Source organism: Trichinella spiralis, assembly GCF_000181795.1.
Source record: "Trichinella spiralis strain ISS 195 chromosome Unknown Scfld2, whole genome shotgun sequence".
Classification (NCBI taxonomy): domain Eukaryota; kingdom Metazoa; phylum Nematoda; class Enoplea; order Trichinellida; family Trichinellidae; genus Trichinella; species Trichinella spiralis.
The window spans coordinates 11299289-11318230 of NW_003526941.1; the positions used below are offsets into that span (position 1 = coordinate 11299289).

Here is an 18942-nt window from a genome sequence, read left to right on the forward strand (position 1 = left end):
AATTGTAAGAGTAATTACAAAAGATCTTTTATCCATCATTGACCTTTACCAGATGTTCAAGATCTTCGTTGACCTTTACCTTTTTTATTTATCTTCCACTGCTCTATATTCTTCATTCCCATGTATTGTTCTTCGATGGGAAAATCCGATTAAGAATAAGTTAAGCATGAAACAAAAAACCAGGATAAAGCGATAGAATAAATATACGAAAAGAAGAAGGCAGGTGCGTTGACAATTGAGATAAAGTGCGAGCAAATATTTTCCCCCAAATGGCGCTCTGCAGGCTGCTACATTCTTCTTTTTTCCAATGCTGAATAAATTTTTATAACAAAAGAACAGAAAATATTCAGCAGTAAATGAAAAAGTTATTATTTGCACAGTACACAACAATGAAACATGCTGTGTATTTGCTGAATTATTATTATTGTTTGATCTCGCTCTTCTTTCAATTAAACAATTAAAATTGCAATAGTGGAATGGTCAATTTGAAATGAACAGTGTTCAATGTTCAATAAATATCAATTAATTAATAGTGTGCATTTTAAACATTTTCAAAATAATCGCAATTGGCAATTACAATTTTAATAAAAGCTTTTGTATTGCGCTAGTACATTTTCTTGTACATACATTATTATGCCTGAGCGAAAAGTAACAAAATGTCCTGCGACACTTATGCAAATCTACGATGCATATAAATTAACGGGTAATAGAATTGGACCATTTGCTCAGTAATGAGTGATAAATTGCAACGATAAGCATCGTGCATTTCATCATGGTTGTTGTGCAATTCTTCTTTGTTAAATGTCGATAATAGTATTTGAATGTGAATTTGAACGCTTCCCTACCCAACTAAACACATAGCATTCAGTTGAAAAGCAGTATCATTGTTGATAAAGTATAGTAATTATGTACGGTAAGTTGGGATTTCACGAATTTGTTGAAATGGTTATTTTACGAATTTATTTCAAATGTTTTGTTGCAATTGCAATGTTGCTGATTGGAAATATTTATTTAGAGAAGAAATTCATCGAAATCATCGAACCCAACCATCAAGCAACAGCACGTGAGCATTTTTATCCAGAAGTGATCAACGCCAAGTTGCATCCGGTCGTCAGAGAGCTGATGGACCTGAGCAACGAGGAAATTGCACGACGGTATTGTCTGCAACATCCGGAAGTTGATCACAACGTGCTGTTGCAAATTATGAAGACATCGTCGAAATATTACCGTTGGGCCGGTGCGGATTTGATTCGGACGGTGAATTTGAACGGCGAGGAACGTATGGCAGTGATCGAAATGAACAGCTGCCCATCGGGCAACAAGAGCGTACCGTTCCTCGACTGGGGCTACCAGGGTTACAGGCGTGTGATGGAACACGCGTTTTTGCCCTTTTTGAACGACGCTAATTTGCCCGCCGGTGGTTGCCTTGCCGTACTGTACGATGTGGAAAAGCAGCGCAAGGAGAGCTACGCGTACGCGATGATGCTCGCCCAATTGACCAACGAAACTGTCTACTTGGTGAATGTAGGCTTCGAACCCAATTTGCCGCCGTACATGCGTTGGACAGTGGACGGCGTGTGCGAATTGGAAGTTTCGACCGGTCAGTGGGTAGTCGTGCGGGCATTGTTTCGTTACGTGACACGCAAACCGTGGCTCAAATTGCCGTTGATCAGCAAAACGTTGGTGATGAATCCGGTGATTGCTTGTGTAGCGGGTGGACGGAACAAGCTGGTCGCGGCCAAAGCTTACCAGCGCTTCAACGAACTGCACCAGGCGAGCGGCTTGAAAATCCACGTCCCCTACACGGTCACCGACGTCACGCTGGAAGGGATCCAAGAATACGCGGTGAAAATGAACCACCAACTGGTGGTCAAGGTGCCGTACAGCAATTGCGGCGTGGGCGTATTCACGATCACCTGCGAAGCGGAGCTGCAGCGTTTCATGGAAACGGCCCACACGTACGACAAATACATCGTCCAGGGTATAATATCACATCCGGCCTGGCGTAAATCCGGTTGCCCGAATCAGCTATTCCACGTTGGCTGCAGACCGTCGTTCGACCCGGACAATCGCTACGTGGCCGATTTACGGTTCATGGTCTGCGCGGGTCCGGCAGGTTGGATGCCGGTGGCGATATATTGCCGCCGAGCGGCCGAACCGTTGACAGCCCACTGTCCACCGGGACGTAGTTGGGATATTTTGGGAACCAACTTGTCTACCGGTGCCGATGGGACTTCCGGTACGGACACGAGTCGGTTGATTCTGGTCGACGACCGCAACTTCGGTGACATGCAGCTCGGCTTGGATCAGCTGGTCGAGTGCTACGTTCAGACGGTGCTAGCGGCAAGTGCCGTGGACGCCCAATGTCAACGGCTTCTTCCCGAACGGAGCCGGTTCGACTTGAGCTTGTTCTTGGAATTGGACAACGACAAGAGCTTCATCTCGGAAGTGGCTCGTGGATGCAGTCGTATATGCGACTGCGTTGAACCCAATTCCAATGGCAATTCCGGTCGTCTGAACGACGATTCTTCCTCTTCGCCCGAATCCAACTGCACCGGTGGTGGTAAAACGGTGATGCTTCGATCGAAAGTCTGATTGCCGGTTTTAATAATTATTCATTCTGTACATATTCTCTTCTTTTTGTAACTATCTATGCCGACACGACTGAATTCAATTTAATTTGTTTGTTTGTTTTTATATTTATTTATACTTGTTCATGTACGCATGATAATTTTGCCCTCAACCTTGCCGATGTTCATTTCATTCTTGAAAATGGTCGAAATTTGACTAATTACATGTTGCTGCTGTTCGCATTTTGCAATGGGCAAAAATAAAATTTTCATTTTAATTAATTGGCTTATCAATTTTGAACTTGCTTAATGTGGAAAATTGCTTTTAGCGCATAATTTGAACTTTTAAAATATTTGAAACAAAACCTTACGGCAATTGACAATTTGCGAATTTTGTTAAAAAGAGAAATTTTTTAATAATTATTTTTCTGGTATCTGCTTCTGCTTGTGAAATGCGAATGTGTCGCATTTGAAAAAAAAACACATATTACCACTATTTATTCGTAGGATTGTGATTTGTTACAGTATACGATAAGTGAAAAGAAATTTTTGATTTAATTTTTCATTTCAAATTGCAAACAAAAACATTCCCAATTACAAATATACTTGTTTATCAATAACCAACTGTAAAAGTTTGTCTACTGTAAAAGTGAAAAATTTGCATTTGCGTTTCGTAGTCTTACATTGTTTTTTGTTTTTGAATTTGAATTGAACAATCAATAATCAATCGTGGGGTAAATTTGAAATTTTCTTCAATTAGTTAGTTAGTTTTTTTTTCGTTCAAAGTGATTTTTAAAGCAGAGAAGAAAAATGAATTTTTCTCTTCCAATATTTTGATTGTTTGGTGAATGAATATAGTGTTTGAGGAAATAAGAAAAAAAACGGCCAGTTCAAGAATTGAAGTTGATGAGTGTTGAAATGATTCATATTTGAACACACACAAACAGAGAAAGAGAAATAGAGAACACGTTGTTGGTCGGATTCATTTTTCAAACTTGAAATACAAACCATTGCCACGCCCCATCTGGTGGGGTATGTGGGCGGTGGACAATACTTTAGAGCTGAATGTGATGCCGAAGTTGTAGTGTGGTGGTGTTATTGGTCGGTTGGGATTTTTCGTCATACTGCTGTTGCTGGTGGTGATGATGATGATTTTCCACATTTTTGAAATACGACACCAGACACCAACTGAATTGCAATAAAATCGACACGCTTGCATTCGCTTATTTGTTGGAAAATATTCTCACAATTGTTGCTAGTCTGCTTGCTGCTAATAGTTGTTTGTTGGCTGACTTTTGAGAAAAGTTTGTTTGTTTTTTTGTTTTCATCAGCCATGATTATTGGACAACTTTTGCTTTTCTATTTTTTCTTTGTTAGTGATTTTGATCGAACAAGTAAATCAAATTGTTTATATATTATTGAAAATTTATTTGTTGTTTAAATGGAAAAAATTTCAGTCAGCCATAAAATTGGCAATTGTCCAATTTTATCGGCAAAAGTTGACGAAAATGCCCAAGATGCGTGTCACAAGGATGAAGATTGTCCAGGTAGACGTATCTGTTGTCGAACTGTTCTCGGCCGCGTTTGTATGTATCCCGAAAAAATGATTGCCGTTGGTAATGGAAAATTTGAATATTCATGTTTGTTTATTTGTTTGTTTGTTGTTGTCAATTTTGAACGTACTGCAGAACGAAAAGGCAGATGTCCGTTGTTTACGGGAAAAGTGAAATTGGATGCGCGTGATCAGTGCGTTCGATTCGATGACTGCGATGAAAATCGACTCTGTTGCCAAACTATTTCCGGAAAAGTTTGCCTCAAACCGGAACTTCGACCAGCTAAAGGTTCAAAGTTTATTCATTTTAATTAATTATATTTTTTTTTAATTAAATTGTGTTCGCAGAAATAGAAAAAATTCGACGAGAATGTCCGAAATTTTTTGGACCGAAATTTCAAAATAGCATTGATCGTTGCGATATTGACGACGATTGTGAACGAGGATGGACATGCTGCGATACGGCGGGAGGAAGGCGATGCCTTTTGCCGGATTAGGAAAAGAAAAACAATTTTCCAATTTGTTGATTCACGCAAAATTCATTCTATCTTTACACATCATCACAATCACATCGTCGGTTTTATTGGTTCTTTTTTAAATAATTATATTGGTAAGAAAATTTTTTTTAGCATACCAAAATTCAAAACAAAAGGGGAAAATGAAATAAATTATTTTTTTTTCTGAATTCGGTTCAATTCGAATATTTATTCTTTGTAAGATTCTAAGATCTTCTCGTACCATTCAGGATAAGCAGCAGCAATGTCGTCGTTGATGGAATTCAAACTTTCGCACGCGTAACGTATATGCTCGTTGAGAAATTCCAAACCACTTCGAGCTGTGAAATAAGACTTTTTCAATAATGCAAACAAATAAATAAGTAAATAAATTTTTTTTCACTTTTGAACATTAAAATTTTCTTGATACCATCAATTTGAGCATCCAGCCGATTTTGAAAAATCATTCGAGCGGCAAATTTTTCTGCCTAAACACCATTACCCAATAGATATATATATATATCGACCTAGTGGACGTTGTTTTTTGAAATAAAAAAAAATTTAATAATACTGTCTCTTCAGATACGTGCAGTAAATTGCCCATATCTTTCAGGGTAATATTTTTGTAAAATTTACTAGCTGACATCAAACCGTGTTCGATAAATGCAGACTGTGCAACGGTGAAACCTGGAAAAATATTTAATATATATATATTATTTTTTTCTTTAAAAAACTTTATATGCAAAATGACTTTTTACCATCTTTCGTTGGTTGCAATTGATGCACTGGCAATTCTTTTTCCACTTCTGCTGCCAAATCCAACGGCAGAATATTTTCGAGAAACCTGAACAAAAAAAAATAATATTTTTCAACAATTTATGAATGAATTTTAAATTTTGAATTACATTTTTTCCAATATTGGAAATAATGGAAATTGTTTAGTTCGACTGTCTTTGTAAAGTGCGCTAAGCAGTCGAGAGCGTAACTGATTTACGGGCGACAAAATTGCGCACAAAACTGCAGATCGTATCATTTGTGTTCGATCTTCCACTGGCAAAAGAATGCATAGCGACACTTCGTAAAATCGTTTCGCAGCATCGTTGAACTTTTGCCGACCTTGCAAAATCCGTGCACAAAGCATCTAAATTCACATGCTAATCATGCAAATATTATTCATTTGCATTCCAATCTATTTTCACCTTCTTCCTCGCTTCAATATCACAGTTTTCACATTTGAATATTTGACTCGACCGGTGAACGTACGTTTCGGCTTCTTGGAAATCGGCTGCTTCAATGTAATACGCTGCAATGCGCAAATAAGCGAACGCTCCTTCTATGTCTTCAGAACTGAATTCATTGAAAATAATACACATCAGAAACTGTATTTTTCAATGTTATTTGTTTTTGTTTTGTTCAAACCGATTTTCCCACGGAATGCTTGCCAAATAATCCGCAGCTTTACGCCATTCTTGCTTATTCGCCGCAGTCTTCGCCAGAAACAATTTTATAGCAACTACCTGGAAGATGGAAGTGGAAACACCAAATATACAATATTCAACAATACAATTAATCAACTTGCTTGATCTTCCAACGAAATTGCTCTTCCTTCCAAACTTTCCAAAACATGCGTAACAAGCGGAACCGCTAATGATTCGGACATTTCTTTTACAATTTCAAGAAATCCCGAAATGAATGTACGAGTAGCTGTCAGACCCATTCTTTCAGAAAGTACAAAATCAATCATAGAAATCATGTGCGTCATAATTTCTTGGTCATTTCTTGCATTTTCCAATATTGGACGAAGCTGTGCAACAGAACTGAAAAGAAAATACAAAATTTTTTGAAACCAAAAGATACACGCGAAATCAATTTATACATATCAATCGATGATTCAATTGGTGATACAACGTCGGCGTTGTTGTTCCTTTCGTCGGCATTCATCGTTGCACAACTGCAAGCTGGAAGATTCTTTTCAAACTTAAAATGCATCAAAAGTGAAAAAAATGAAACAAACAGTTGCTATTTATTTCAACAATGCGTAAATTTATTCCGTTTTTGCAAAGGAATTGAAATGCAAGTTCTGGAATATGGTTAAGTTCAGTACAACTTTACAGTACAATGGAAAATATAATACAAATTTTGCAACCTGAAGCTATATCAATTAATCACCCTTTCAATATTTTAACATTCAAGTGGCCATTCTAACAAATTTGTTAATAAAATTACTGTATTTAACATCACTCAGGTATAAAAACATTTTTTTAATTTTACAATAATAAAATTATGTAATTTGAACACGACAAATGAATTACTTTTAAATTTATATAATACTTTCAAATATTTGAAATGCATTTATTTAACATAAACAATTAATAAAACGCTGTTAAGCAGAAGAATTTTTTTCAGCATTTACATTTGATAATAATAATGATGAAAACATAGTTGGCTGTATTTTAACTTTTGGTAACTTTAATGCAATGTCACTGATTTGAAAATTCTCACATGATAATCAAGTACACTTTTAGCGTCATATTCTCTTTGGGCTCAATTAGTTAAATGTGCAGCAAAATATTTTCCACAACAATTACTATTGCAGTAACTTAAAAATCAACTTACGGTATTCTTATACTTTTCTAATAATTTGTTCCTTTGGGGAGGGAATTGGTTTTTCCACATGATCTTATAAATTAATTGAACAACATGAGTTAGTCTGATAGAATATTTTTATCTTTTCTTTTGAATTTAATCTCCAGTTTATAATCGTTACCTATATATCAAATTGTATCTATTTGATTTTTTGATATTCATCAATGTATATCTGAATCTTGTTTATCAGTTGTTCGGTTGATACAGAGAAATTTTGCGCAATGAAATATTGTGATTGTGTTAAAAGATTTCAAGAATATCTTCAAATTAAGACAGTACATCCACATCCTGATTATGGTAATTTTTAATAAATTTGAACGTGAAATTTTATTTTTCGTTTATCGAAATTTATATTTTAGCAAAAGCTGTACAATATTTACACCAAATTGGTGAATCGATACCGCTGAAATGTGAAGTTTTTACTGTTGCCTCAGGAAACCTCTTGTTAATCATGACATTAGAAGGAACCGAACCATCATTGCCCAGCATATTACTTAATTCTCATATGGATGTGGTTCCTGCTTATGAGGTTTCCATTTTGCAACTGCAATAAATTTCAACAAACAGCGTCTAATTTAGGAAAAATGGAAGTATGATCCTTTTAGTGGGCATATGGATGAAAAAGGTGACATATATGGTCGTGGTTCTCAAGATATGAAGAATGTTGGTATGCAGTAAGTTATCGTTTATTAATTGTTTTCATTTAAAGGAAGTATTTGTGATAATCATAATAGTGATAACTTTATTTTAGATATTTAGAAGCGATTTTGCATTTGAAGCGTCAAGGAAAAACATTCAAAAGGACAATTCACTTGTCCTTTGTTCCCGGTAATTAATATTTTATATCTATCATGATTATGAACAGTTTTTAATTTTAATGGCCCTATTTTTTCACTGAAAAACTTGTATAGATGAAGAAATGGGAGGAAAACTCGGAATGGCAAAATTTATCGAAACAGATAGTTTCAAGAAACTAAATGTAGGTGTATGCTTAGATGAAGGTAAATTGCATTAGTCTTTATAAAAATACTTTTCTGTAGCTAAATATGATTATAGGAATAGCAACTGAAGACGATGTTTATCGAATTTATTATGCAGAAAGGAATACATGGTGTATGAATTGACGCGAAACGGAAATTTCTCATCATTAATATATGCATGTTTATCGATGTAGGGATAAAATTAACTTGTCATGGAAACCCAGGTCACGCTTCAAAGTTTATTGAAAATACAGCTGCTGAAAAAATGGTATTATATCTTTTTTGCATTTTATTTATAACTGTTTTATTAACTTTAGCTACAAATTTTAGAAATTTTTACTCGACAAATTTCTCAATATACGTGAATCAGAAAAGGCTAGAATGAAATGTAACCCCAGTCTGACAATGGGAGATTTAATGACTGTCAATTTAACAGAGCTGTCGGTACTGAATTCTTTTAGCATAAAATTTTTACCATGACTGTTGATCATTTATTTAGTAATCAATTCCATCACTTGGACATTATCTGTACTTTTAGCGTTCTACGTAGAGCATTATGTAAATTTTAACTTTATTTACATTGACATGATCAGAATATTAATAATTAATGATTTTATTATCTTGTTTCAAGTTTTTTGATTGTTTTTAATTTTTAAAGGGAGGAGTGCAACCAAATGTTGTTCCTTCTGAACTTACTGCTGGTAAGATATGTCGTTTTTTGAACTAAATATTACTAATGCGTATTAATTTTAGTTTTTGATATACGCCTTCCACCTACAGTCGATTGTGAAGTAATCTCAAAGATAGTTAACAACAAAAAAATCAAATAAAATTAAATATTTTTTCTAGCGTTTAAAAAAGGAGATTGACTCTTGGTTAATTCAAGCCGGTGGCGGAATTGATTTAGAGTTTATTGAGGTGTGAATTTTTTTTTATTTTTTACATGTAATAGTGAAGCCATCTTTTTCTTTTGACCATCCTTGTATGCGATTAGATAATTATAAAACATTTCGTAATTTTACAGTATGGAGATAATTCATATATGTCTCCAACCGATGCGAATGATAAATGGTGGAAAGCTATTACGGAAATATTTAATGAAAGAAAGATGAAATATAAAGCTGAAATATTTACTGGGGCTACAGATGCTCGCTTTTTGCGCAGTGTAAATTATGCATTTCTATAGATTTAAAGTGAATAAATGATATTTATTTATTTTAGAAATTAATTCCCGCCTATGGTTTCAGCCCGATGATAAAGACGCCTGTTCTTCTTCATGACAACGATGAACGTTTGAACAAAGATGTTTACTTAGAAGGTATCCAAATTTACGAACAACTTATCGAGGGATTGGCAAATGTTCCATAACAGTTACGCATGACATGCAGTTTTTTTCACATAATTCCTTACTAGTTTTGATTATGTATTTCTTTTAATTAGGAATATTTACATTTTCTACAATAGTATGTAATTTTAAATTGTTCAGCATTGATAAAAAATTTTGTTCACAATAAAAATGTATTTGTACTTAATTTGTCTTAACAATTGTTCTTTTAAATATATAATAATTGATAAACAGCTGAAAAGTACAAAATACGTGGGCATGGGCAAAGCAAAGTTAATTAATAATCAAATCACCAGATTCTGTGCGATTCTCCTCCTGGCGGTTTCACCACTCTTTTTGACATTCGTCTGATGTCCTTATCATCACCCACTTGTTCGCCTAAAATGTACAATTATTGTTAAAATTATCATATTGACATTGTAAAATAAAAACTGTACGTACCACTTAAAAGGAAAGTTGAGTCGAGTAAATTGCGACATCCGGCGTTTGTCATTGGACGATTGTGAAATTCTTCGGTGTTAGTGCGATTTGCATGGTCTTTGCGAATTTCAGATTCCAAGTGCAGGCCATCTAGCATGTGGTGTGGTATTTTCTCTCTCGCAATAACACGATGGTATGCAACACCGCTAAATGGGGCCAAAGATATGTATTTTCCACTTCCGGCTGTAGCTGTTACCTGTAAATAATCCCGACTGCAATAACCACATTATACACTTGATGAATAGCAGTATTTTAAGATTTTCAAAAAATCAAATTACAAACAACCCTACCTTTTAATTGAATTTCATTTACACATTTAAAAATAAAACAAAAACGCTTTAAACATATTATTCAATTATGATGTGGAATTTCGGTATTTCAAAATAAAGATTTTCACGTTTAGATATACAGTACTTTACAAAAGTGTTGCATGTCTATTAACTGGAAATGAGCGACTTAAAAATTTACCTCTCCATTTTCAAACACTATATTTCCATTCGAGATGGTTACAATAGGAATGCCAACACAGCGGAAACCTTCAAAAATGTTGCAATCAGAGGCTGACTGATGCTTTTCCGAAGAAATTATTCTTTCCGCTGTTGGATCCCAGATTACCAAATCTGCATCAGAGTCAACGGCAATACGGCCCTGAAGGCAAGAAAAGAGATAACATTTTAAGAATAATAATTAAAAATGGTTATAAAATACTTTTTTTGGATAGATGTTAAACATTTTTGCTGCATTTGAACTGGTAACGGCGACGAATCGCATCAAATCCATTTTCCCAGTATTCTGAAGAAAAAGGATTTACTTCTTCTATTTCAAGAATCCGAAAGTTGTGAAGAAAAAAAAATTACCACTGCATTTTGCCAGACAATCATCATCCGTTCCTCAGCTCCATGTACACCACATGGAATGCGACTAAAATCGTTCAGACCAACATTTTTCTGTTGGCTAGTGAAAGCACAGTGTCCACTGTTGACCATTTGCAGTTCATCACACGCAAGCCGATTTATAAATTTCGATCTTAAGCTGCTTTCTGGTCTTATGGGAGGTGAAGTAACGAATGCAGACGCATTTTTAAAATTCGAATCATAAATTTGGCTTCCATCTGCACCCAGAGCTGCACAGGTCGTCTCGCCGAAAACAACTTGCCCTATGTGATACGACAACTTTCAAAATTTCATTTTTCAGGTAAGAATTTTTTTAATTATCTTTTTATTATCATTTTTAATGATTATTATTTTAAAATGTTTTTGAGCTGTTGTTATTGACTGTTATTATTGGGCTTGTTGTTGTTGTTGTTACAATACTTGTACATTTTGTATTTTAAATCAGTCATTCAATTCAAATCAAATCATTCAGCGACGCGAGAAGTAATAGCGTGTTTTGCCTTCGTTTCTTGGTGAAATAACATAAACAAGGCAGTGCAATTTAAAATTTATTTTTCTTTTTGTCTATTCGTTATCGTTTTAAACAACTGAAAGGGAATCAATTTTCAACCATTATTTGCATATTTAACGTTTTCCATACTTCCCCTCTATTTTTCGATGTTCAGGTACAATTTACTGTTGATACGATCACTTAGAACAGTTATTAAAATTTTTCGCTGACATTTTAAACTCATTAATATTATTATTAAGATATTGTTTGTGATTTTTATTATTTAATTTCTATTAACATATTGAATTGTTCTATTTAAAATGTGACTGCCAAAGAATTGTTATAAAATTAAAGAAAGAGTTAGCTATTGAATTATAAATAAGTTGAGTACAGTAGTTAAATGCATGCCATACCATTTTTACGTGCACTGGCTATTTTTTTTGCTGCTGATTTGCTCATTATCGATGTCACACTGAGGGGACAGTTTGCAAGCTGCGCTATAGAGCAGACACGCATTGTCATTTCTGATTCAAGCTTAAAAAATGAATTTATCATTTGCATTCTCTTCTAATTTACTCACTAGTTCAGGATGGCTGAGCAGGATAGTTGCTGGATTCATTTTGTAGGCTCCGGTAGCTTTCAGTTCTTCCTCTTTCTGGCAATAATGGAAAGAAAAATTACATTCACTTCTTACACAGAATCCAATGTTATAATTTATAAAAATAAGTTTACCACAGAAATCAGATCGCCATGTTCAGCGTGAATTCTCGGTAAAGCGCCCAAAACTTTACAGTGCTTGTACGTTTGGTACAAATTGGTGTCTTTCAGAAATGTTGAATCTTTGCTAGCCGTACACAGTTTGAAAGAGTTCACACCTGAATGTAACACGTACGTACGAATAATAATTTTCCACAACTAATAAAAGCATTAATTTTTACCGTGCTTCATCACTAATTCATTCATTTCTTGTTTCGTCTGATCTGACCAATCTTTCAAAGCAACACTAAACGCATAATCACAGCATACTTTTGAATCGGCCTTGCTTTTCCATTCTTTGAAGGTGGTTAACAAAGAATTTTGATCAGTCTGAATGCAATTGACTAAAATTAATATTATTTTATAATTAAATTGCTCATGTTAACTGAAATCACAATACCAATGAATGTAGTTCCTCCAGCAAGAGCAGCTTTTGTACCTCGAAAGAAATCATCCGCTGAAGTAATACCCATAGACTGCCATTCAAAATGTGTATGCGAATCGATACCACCTGAATAGAATAAATTTACTGGAATAATGTTTATCTAAAATGATCAAAGATTCAAAGATTGCCTGGAAAAATGTATTTTCCTTCAGCATTGATCACTCGAGCATCTTTAACTTCCAGATTTTGCGAGATTTCTCTGAAAAAAAAATTTGCATATATATATATATCATAAATAGGATGGAACAGAATATTAGTTTTGTCAATTATTACTGAATTTTCCCATCTTTAACTAGAATATCAGCGTGAATGATGCAATCTTCGTTGATTACCTTTCCTCCTTTTATTATCAGAGTATGCATGGCCGCCTGAAAATAATCGATCAATCATTCGGTTGTTAATTTTTTTATATTTTTAAATTTAAAATAAAAACGGTTGCTTAACGTACGTTTATTAACAATAAATACTAATTTAATAGTAACGGATTAGTGTCAATAATAGTAATAATAACAAATGACAGTAATGTTTTGAATTAGCATGATTTCTTATGCTTCAGGAAGTGGATAGGCAAATTGAAGTTGACCTTTGAAAATATTTTCACAGAGCAAAAACAAATAAAAAAATGAAAATAATAAATAATTGAATATGTTCTGTTGTTGAGAAGGGAAAACATGGTTGCAGTGTAATAATAATAATAATAGAAGGGGGCAAATTTACAATGAACAAAAAGTGACAAAGAGATGTGGATGTTGATGAAAATATACTGCTTTGAAAAAGACAAACAGCGGTGCGTAGAACTCAAATATTTATTTCAACAAGAAAGAAAACTTGTTCCATATGGCAGCCTAGCCGGCGCTACTAGCGGCTAGAATAAATTGTCAAATGTTGAATTGCACTGTTGCTCAGAATTATTAAATTTATTCATTGCAGAAGAGGAGGAGGAGGTTTTAAATTTTCCAAGCATTCGTTTCCAAACTGCTCATTTTACCAATTGATCAGTTGTATCCACTAGATTATGTTCGGAAAAATAATATCATCCAATATAAATAATAGGATCAAATAAATATTGCTATTCTTGAACCATTAAAAGGAATTTTCTGTTACTATATCATTTTTTCACTTAAATTGTCTCTTAATTCATGATTGATCGGTTATCATTATTATTATTGAAATTTTAAATCACTTTTGATTTCATTAATAATAAATAGCAATTGCAAATAAATATTGATTAAAATTGTCTGCTTGAAAGTCATCTGGTGGTTAAAAATTCCATCTTATAACTCATTTCAAACGTAACTTTAAACCATCTGTTGTAGAGTTCTATTTTAAATAGTTTTCATATGAGGAAAATGAAACATGAATTGAATGCATTTGACATGAACATGTCGAAAAGTTGAAGCTGTTTTCTTCACTACATCTGTCATCAGTTTAGCATATTATTATTATTTTGAAAGCAACTGACAATTTTTTTTAAAACCAAGCTTGATACAGATGATAAGTTTTTGCATTCAGCTATTTTTATGATTTAAGTTTGGCTAGAATAAATTTTTTAATTTATTTTTTCGTTCAAAATGTCAGCTCTTGCATTTTCTTCATTTATCATTATGTACAACTTGTTTCTTCGATTTTTGTAAACTGAAATAATAATTCAAAGTGTCAGCAATTTAAAATTTATTTGAATATTTGAAAACATTTATGGAAATGAACAATCGACTAAGTTGTTGATGGAAATATTCCAGCATTTTCCGATGAAATTTTACACTCTTAACGGAGAAACGAGAACAGTTTGTAAACTGTAATTGGAAAAGTTATTTATTAAAAACGACATAAATGATAAATGAAGTGAATTGCCTGTTTCTAAAATAAGACGGAAAATGTGACGAAACTATAAATTTCAGGTATCTGTCATTCGAACAGATTTGTTAACATATCGGCAAGTTTTCACTAAACCTAGCAGAATTAAAATTCGCATAAAATTAAAACTTTTGATTGTACAAATCACATAATGTTGTATTTGCATTCAACTTACAACTTGTAATTTTAATTGTGTACAATTTGATAGTAAAAATATTTTTTTATTCGACAAGTGAAAGGTGAAAATGAATTTTACAGTAGAATATGTAGTGATGTTTAAATTAATTGAAAAGATACCTGCTTATTAAGTTTACTGTAATTGTGTAATAATGTACCTGAAAAGTTATCGTATGTTTAATTTTGCTCCATTATATACTAAAAATGGATAATGAAAAAGCTATTTAAGAAGTAGATCTTACTAAATGAAATATCAGTAGTACTTAAATTTCATTTAACCACATGCCAAAATGTTCTGTACTTTATTTATGAACATTAATGGAACAAAGAGAATGTAGTTTAAAAATAGTTGTAAACAGTTTTGTTGTAACTGGTGATGATTCATCCATCTAATCTATCATCAATAAACATGTGTTCTGAGTGTGCAGTTAATGCTTACTTTCTGTTGACAGTAATCAATGAGAAAAAATTTCGAATGTTTCACCAAAGACAAATATGTCATTCAAATCAATTTGTTAATGTAGATGCGTAAAAAATAATCTTTTTAAATAATTTTAAGTGAAGTGCACAAATATTCAATTAAATGTGATTAACTGAGAATCCACTTTGCATTTTCAGCTTAGTTTGATGTAACATAATGACAGTAATGCAATAAATGACGAAACGAAATGAAACAGCATAGAATAAAAATAATATGTTTTCAAGCAATAATATTTATTTTTAACGTTGCATTGAGTTGAAGCAATTGAGAATTTATTCATTTGTCGGTTGAAAAATTAGAAATCAGACACCAGTAGAGACAAATTATGACTTCTTTTCTATTTCTATATTTGAATTAAAAGGTGATCAATAAAATGATGAGAAAATGGTTAACAAAAAATACTAGCTAAGCTTTTTCAGTTTTTCAAATCAAAATACAGTCGCTGGAAAAATGAAAATTTTTTAAATATTGTTTCTTGTCATTTTTTTGAAATACTTTATTGTTGAGCATGAAAAATATTAAATGTTTGAAAAGGTGTTGATGAAAATACAATTATTTCTCATCTGTGAAAATATATTTTCAAAAAATTTATATATATTCCAGAGGGGATTGATTTTATTTGCTCAATAAACGAGACAAGCAAAATTGCAACTCGCATCGAGCAGCAGTTGCACATATGGAAGGGGAAAAGCATCGCGCTTGCTTGACCTACGCAGAGGTGAATCAGCGAGATTGATGCTGAGTCTGGATGAGAAAATTGGATCAATTTTTGACTGACAACTGTTGTATTTCGGATTTGAGAAAATAATAATAATAATAATAATAATATGAATCAATAAAAGTGTCCAGTTTGAGTATTTGTCCCTTATCAAATAATGCACTGATGATTTCTATTTTTGTTTTCGTTTTAAATAATTATGCAGATTTAAAAAAATTAAATATACTGTCAAAGAGTATGAAATCATCATTTTTTCAAATGTGAAAGAAAAATGGCAAATTTTACCTCGCTAGGAGAATGCGGAGTTGCTTTTAATGGAAGTCTTTTTCTTGGCCGAAAGCCACTGATGAATGGAATCAGCTTGACAACGCCGTATTAAGCAGTTTCAATATGCAGAGTTTGAGCGTTTTGTTTGTGTTGTTTAAAAATATATTATTGTTGAAGTTTAACAAAAAAATTATATATTAAATATGAATGAGAAGAGTTGAAGGCAGTAAAGTGTTGGGGGGAAGAAGGGGACTTTTTCGACAACCTCAAAACAGACTAGACGTACAAGTACATGCTAACGCGAGCAGACAGTGACAGCAAGCACAACTGGTCTTGGTGTAATAATGACTAGCGAGCAGCAACATTAAGCACAGCCGGCCAGGCAGACAGCAGCCAATAATGACGCCTTTGTTCGGCATCTTTCTGTTCTAGATGGCATTGATTAGCAAGCAGATCAATAATCAATGACGTCTATCAATGAATTAAGCTTCCTTTTAGCTTTTTTTTATTACCATTTAAGTGAAATTTTCCAACACACACACACATCTACAGTATTGCTCCACTTGTCTATTTGGCCAGTAATTTTAAATATAGTCATCTAATAATATTACATACCGCCTAGGATTGATTAATAATAACAAAACTGGAAGAATTTGTTTTTGTTTGTTTCTTGGTTTGTTTAATAATTATGACTATATAATCTAATTTAGTGTAAGAAAATTTTTGAAATTGTTCTGCAAAAATATTTTGCTTTCATTGCAAAAGTTAAAAAACATCTTCTGACAATTTTATAACTGATATAAATAGCATTTCTGCAATCACTTGATAAAGAATACATAATGCATGGAAAAGACAATCTGGCAGTTTTGCATTTTGTTATTTTAAAATTGCAGGATATTGTCAACAATTCTTCACTTCCCTTTTACAAATATGGTAATTACATAACAAATTTTGAATCGACTGAAGAATGTTTACTTTCATCTGCAAATCTTGTTCAGGCAATATACATATTTTTTTCAATTATTGAACGTGTAGAAACTTGTTTTACAAAAATTATGGGTTTTACATTAGAAAATGTCTAATTTTCAACTTCTTACTGACATTTTAATTATACGTCATACGAAAATGGTTATTCTACTTCGATTGTTTGCAAAGCAGAGGCAGAATTGCATTTTGTATTTTGCAATTTTATTCGATCAATTTTCCATTGTTTACAATGTTTTGCACTGCATTGCGTAAGCATAAATTGAAGACCTTGAAACTGACATAATTTTTTGTTAATAACCATAATTAAAAGACAAATTTTTTGAAATATATGAAATGAAGCATACCCCTTCTGTGTACATATTTTCCATGTAACTTATTGCACGTCTGAAGAAACAATTCATATCAAACCTTTGTTATAAAGGATACTGTAAAATTGAAACTTTTACATTTAAACTTACTGTCACTGTGTAATATATAATAAGTAAATGAATATATTAACCTGTTTAATGGAAGACTATTTTGTAATTTATTTTGATCATTTTTAATTTAAATATGAAACTTGTTTAATTCCAAAATTGTAATATTTTGAAAACACCATTGCGATCACTATTGCAAATGCAAATGAATAAGGCAATTGTTTAGTTGATTCGCAGAAATTTTCTAATACATTATTTACGACGTGAATATAAACTGAAATATAGTACTTAAGAAACAAAGCACATTAAGCACGACGAATTTGTAAATTGTACAAATGTAACCAATTTTTAAACGAATCAATCAATATACTGTTATTGTATTTGTTCTTGATTAAGTATTTATAATTTTTCCTAAATAATCTTTGACATTAATTTGAATAAATTTAAAACTTCAAAAGCTTAAACTATAATAAGTTTAATAATATTTTTTTAAAAATGTAAACTTTTTCACTGCATTGTAAAGTATAATAACGTTTGATGCCGAATTTTTACATTTCAGCGTTGGAGATGGATAATTTTAATATTGGTACTTAGTTTATGAGTTTTTTAAACAATATTTGCAAAATACATACATGAATTGAAAGTATAAAACATTTTCTTTGCATGTAAGAATTGAAGATGAATTCTGTTGAAAATTAGCAGTTTTGACGTACTTTCAGCACTTGTTATTTCGTCAGCTGTTTCGTTAGTTATTCGATTTAATAAACAATGTTGTTCTTTTTATGAATTTTAAACTTTAAAAAATGAATTACTTTTGAAATAAAATTTTTTTAGAATCAGATTTAATTTTCGGTTTATGCAGATTTATAAAATTGCATAAACTTTGATGGGGAATATTTTGTTCTACGAGTATTTTCGCTTTAAATATTTTAAGCATCCATGTTCCACGATTGCACCATTATAGCTTGATAGTCTAAGTATGATTGAATTACCAAGTTCAGCTTTGGGACGTTGAACTTGCAGCGTAAATTAATTTAATGAAAATCAGAAGTTAAAATTTCTAAACAACAAATGCAAACATCATTTTAAACCATAAATACTTCACCATATGTAGTTTATTTTTTGAATTTTTTTATGGAAAATTTAAAAAACACATATTAGTCTTATTGATTTGATGGAAAATTTGCTTTCCCACGTTCATTCATCATTTCTGAGCTTTGCTTAACAATTTGGCTAACTGGGTTTATCGATTGAAACTTTTATTCAGCCTTATCAGTTCCGTTTTTTCCCATTTTGGTTTTTTCTCTGCAGACTCGTTTTAACGTGCACTGAACAATTTTAATTGTTATGCCGAAGATTTCAATTGATCTTGCTTTTCTTTACTTAGATGC

At 32.5% G+C, this 18942-nt stretch overlaps 6 protein-coding genes across 6 annotated transcripts; 3 read left to right on the plus strand and 3 right to left on the minus strand.

The window, feature by feature from the left end:
- The first annotated feature begins 906 nt into the window (after window positions 1-906).
- On the plus strand, window positions 907-2595 carry Tsp_07917 (conserved hypothetical protein). The gene has a single exon (XM_003381324.1). The coding sequence runs from the start codon at window positions 907-909 to the stop codon at window positions 2593-2595; it is 1689 nt and encodes a 562-aa protein (XP_003381372.1).
- Window positions 2596-3903: 1308 nt separating this feature from the next.
- Window positions 3904-4619, plus strand: Tsp_07916 (WAP four-disulfide core domain protein 8). Its single transcript, XM_003381325.1, has 3 exons — window positions 3904-3964; window positions 4028-4411; window positions 4471-4619. The coding sequence occupies exons 1-3, from the start codon at window positions 3904-3906 to the stop codon at window positions 4617-4619; spliced, it is 594 nt and encodes a 197-aa protein (XP_003381373.1).
- A 207-nt stretch (window positions 4620-4826) lies between these two features.
- Tsp_07915 (putative COP9 signalosome complex subunit 4) lies at window positions 4827-6557 on the minus strand. Its single transcript, XM_003381326.1, has 7 exons — window positions 6493-6557; window positions 6241-6433; window positions 6036-6133; window positions 5816-5963; window positions 5522-5757; window positions 5375-5460; window positions 4827-4957 (listed from the first exon to the last, which is right to left on the minus strand). The coding sequence occupies exons 1-7, from the start codon at window positions 6555-6557 to the stop codon at window positions 4827-4829; spliced, it is 957 nt and encodes a 318-aa protein (XP_003381374.1).
- Window positions 6558-7483: 926 nt separating this feature from the next.
- Tsp_07914 (aminoacylase-1) lies at window positions 7484-9610 on the plus strand. Its single transcript, XM_003381327.1, has 8 exons — window positions 7484-7559; window positions 7622-7791; window positions 7842-7936; window positions 8014-8090; window positions 8174-8241; window positions 8573-8686; window positions 9267-9407; window positions 9464-9610. Exons 1-8 carry the CDS (start codon window positions 7484-7486, stop codon window positions 9608-9610), a joined length of 888 nt encoding a protein of 295 aa, XP_003381375.1.
- A 2236-nt stretch (window positions 9611-11846) lies between these two features.
- On the minus strand, window positions 11847-13013 carry Tsp_07913 (dihydropyrimidinase). The gene is made up of 7 exons (XM_003381328.1): window positions 12984-13013; window positions 12829-12850; window positions 12607-12717; window positions 12389-12550; window positions 12183-12325; window positions 12031-12105; window positions 11847-11984 (listed from the first exon to the last, which is right to left on the minus strand). Exons 1-7 carry the CDS (start codon window positions 13011-13013, stop codon window positions 11847-11849), a joined length of 681 nt encoding a protein of 226 aa, XP_003381376.1.
- A 4264-nt stretch (window positions 13014-17277) lies between these two features.
- On the minus strand, window positions 17278-18488 carry Tsp_07912 (hypothetical protein). Its single transcript, XM_003381329.1, has 4 exons — window positions 18434-18488; window positions 18265-18327; window positions 17731-17825; window positions 17278-17409 (listed from the first exon to the last, which is right to left on the minus strand). Exons 1-4 carry the CDS (start codon window positions 18486-18488, stop codon window positions 17278-17280), a joined length of 345 nt encoding a protein of 114 aa, XP_003381377.1.
- Window positions 18489-18942: the final 454 nt, after the last annotated feature.

Coding starts and splice junctions, on each gene's coding strand:
- Tsp_07915 (XM_003381326.1), bottom strand. CDS start 6,557: ATGAATGCCGACGAAAGGAACAACAACGCCGACGTTGTATCACCAATT. Junction 5,461..5,521: donor TTTCCAATATTGGAAAAAAT/GTAATTCAAAAT, acceptor TTTTTTGTTCAG/GTTTCTCGAAAATATTCTGC. Junction 4,958..5,374: donor ATTGCAACCAACGAAAGATG/GTAAAAAGTCAT, acceptor CTTATTTCACAG/CTCGAAGTGGTTTGGAATTT.
- Tsp_07916 (XM_003381325.1), top strand. CDS start 3,904: ATGATTATTGGACAACTTTTGCTTTTCTATTTTTTCTTTGTTAGTGAT. Junction 3,965..4,027: donor TAGTGATTTTGATCGAACAA/GTAAATCAAATT, acceptor AAAAAATTTCAG/TCAGCCATAAAATTGGCAAT. Junction 4,412..4,470: donor GGAACTTCGACCAGCTAAAG/GTTCAAAGTTTA, acceptor TTGTGTTCGCAG/AAATAGAAAAAATTCGACGA.
- Tsp_07914 (XM_003381327.1), top strand. CDS start 7,484: ATGAAATATTGTGATTGTGTTAAAAGATTTCAAGAATATCTTCAAATT. Junction 8,091..8,173: donor TCACTTGTCCTTTGTTCCCG/GTAATTAATATT, acceptor AAACTTGTATAG/ATGAAGAAATGGGAGGAAAA. Junction 8,242..8,572: donor ATAGTTTCAAGAAACTAAAT/GTAGGTGTATGC, acceptor TACAAATTTTAG/AAATTTTTACTCGACAAATT.
- Tsp_07912 (XM_003381329.1), bottom strand. CDS start 18,488: ATGCTTAAAATATTTAAAGCGAAAATACTCGTAGAACAAAATATTCCC. Junction 17,826..18,264: donor CGAAATAACAAGTGCTGAAA/GTACGTCAAAAC, acceptor ACTATATTTCAG/TTTATATTCACGTCGTAAAT. Junction 17,410..17,730: donor TTGCAATAGTGATCGCAATG/GTGTTTTCAAAA, acceptor AAATTATGTCAG/TTTCAAGGTCTTCAATTTAT.
- Tsp_07917 (XM_003381324.1), top strand. CDS start 907: ATGTACGGTAAGTTGGGATTTCACGAATTTGTTGAAATGGTTATTTTA.
- Tsp_07913 (XM_003381328.1), bottom strand. CDS start 13,013: ATGCATACTCTGATAATAAAAGGAGGAAAG. Junction 12,326..12,388: donor TGAATTAGTGATGAAGCACG/GTAAAAATTAAT, acceptor TGTTACATTCAG/GTGTGAACTCTTTCAAACTG. Junction 12,106..12,182: donor ATGGCGATCTGATTTCTGTG/GTAAACTTATTT, acceptor CATTATTGCCAG/AAAGAGGAAGAACTGAAAGC.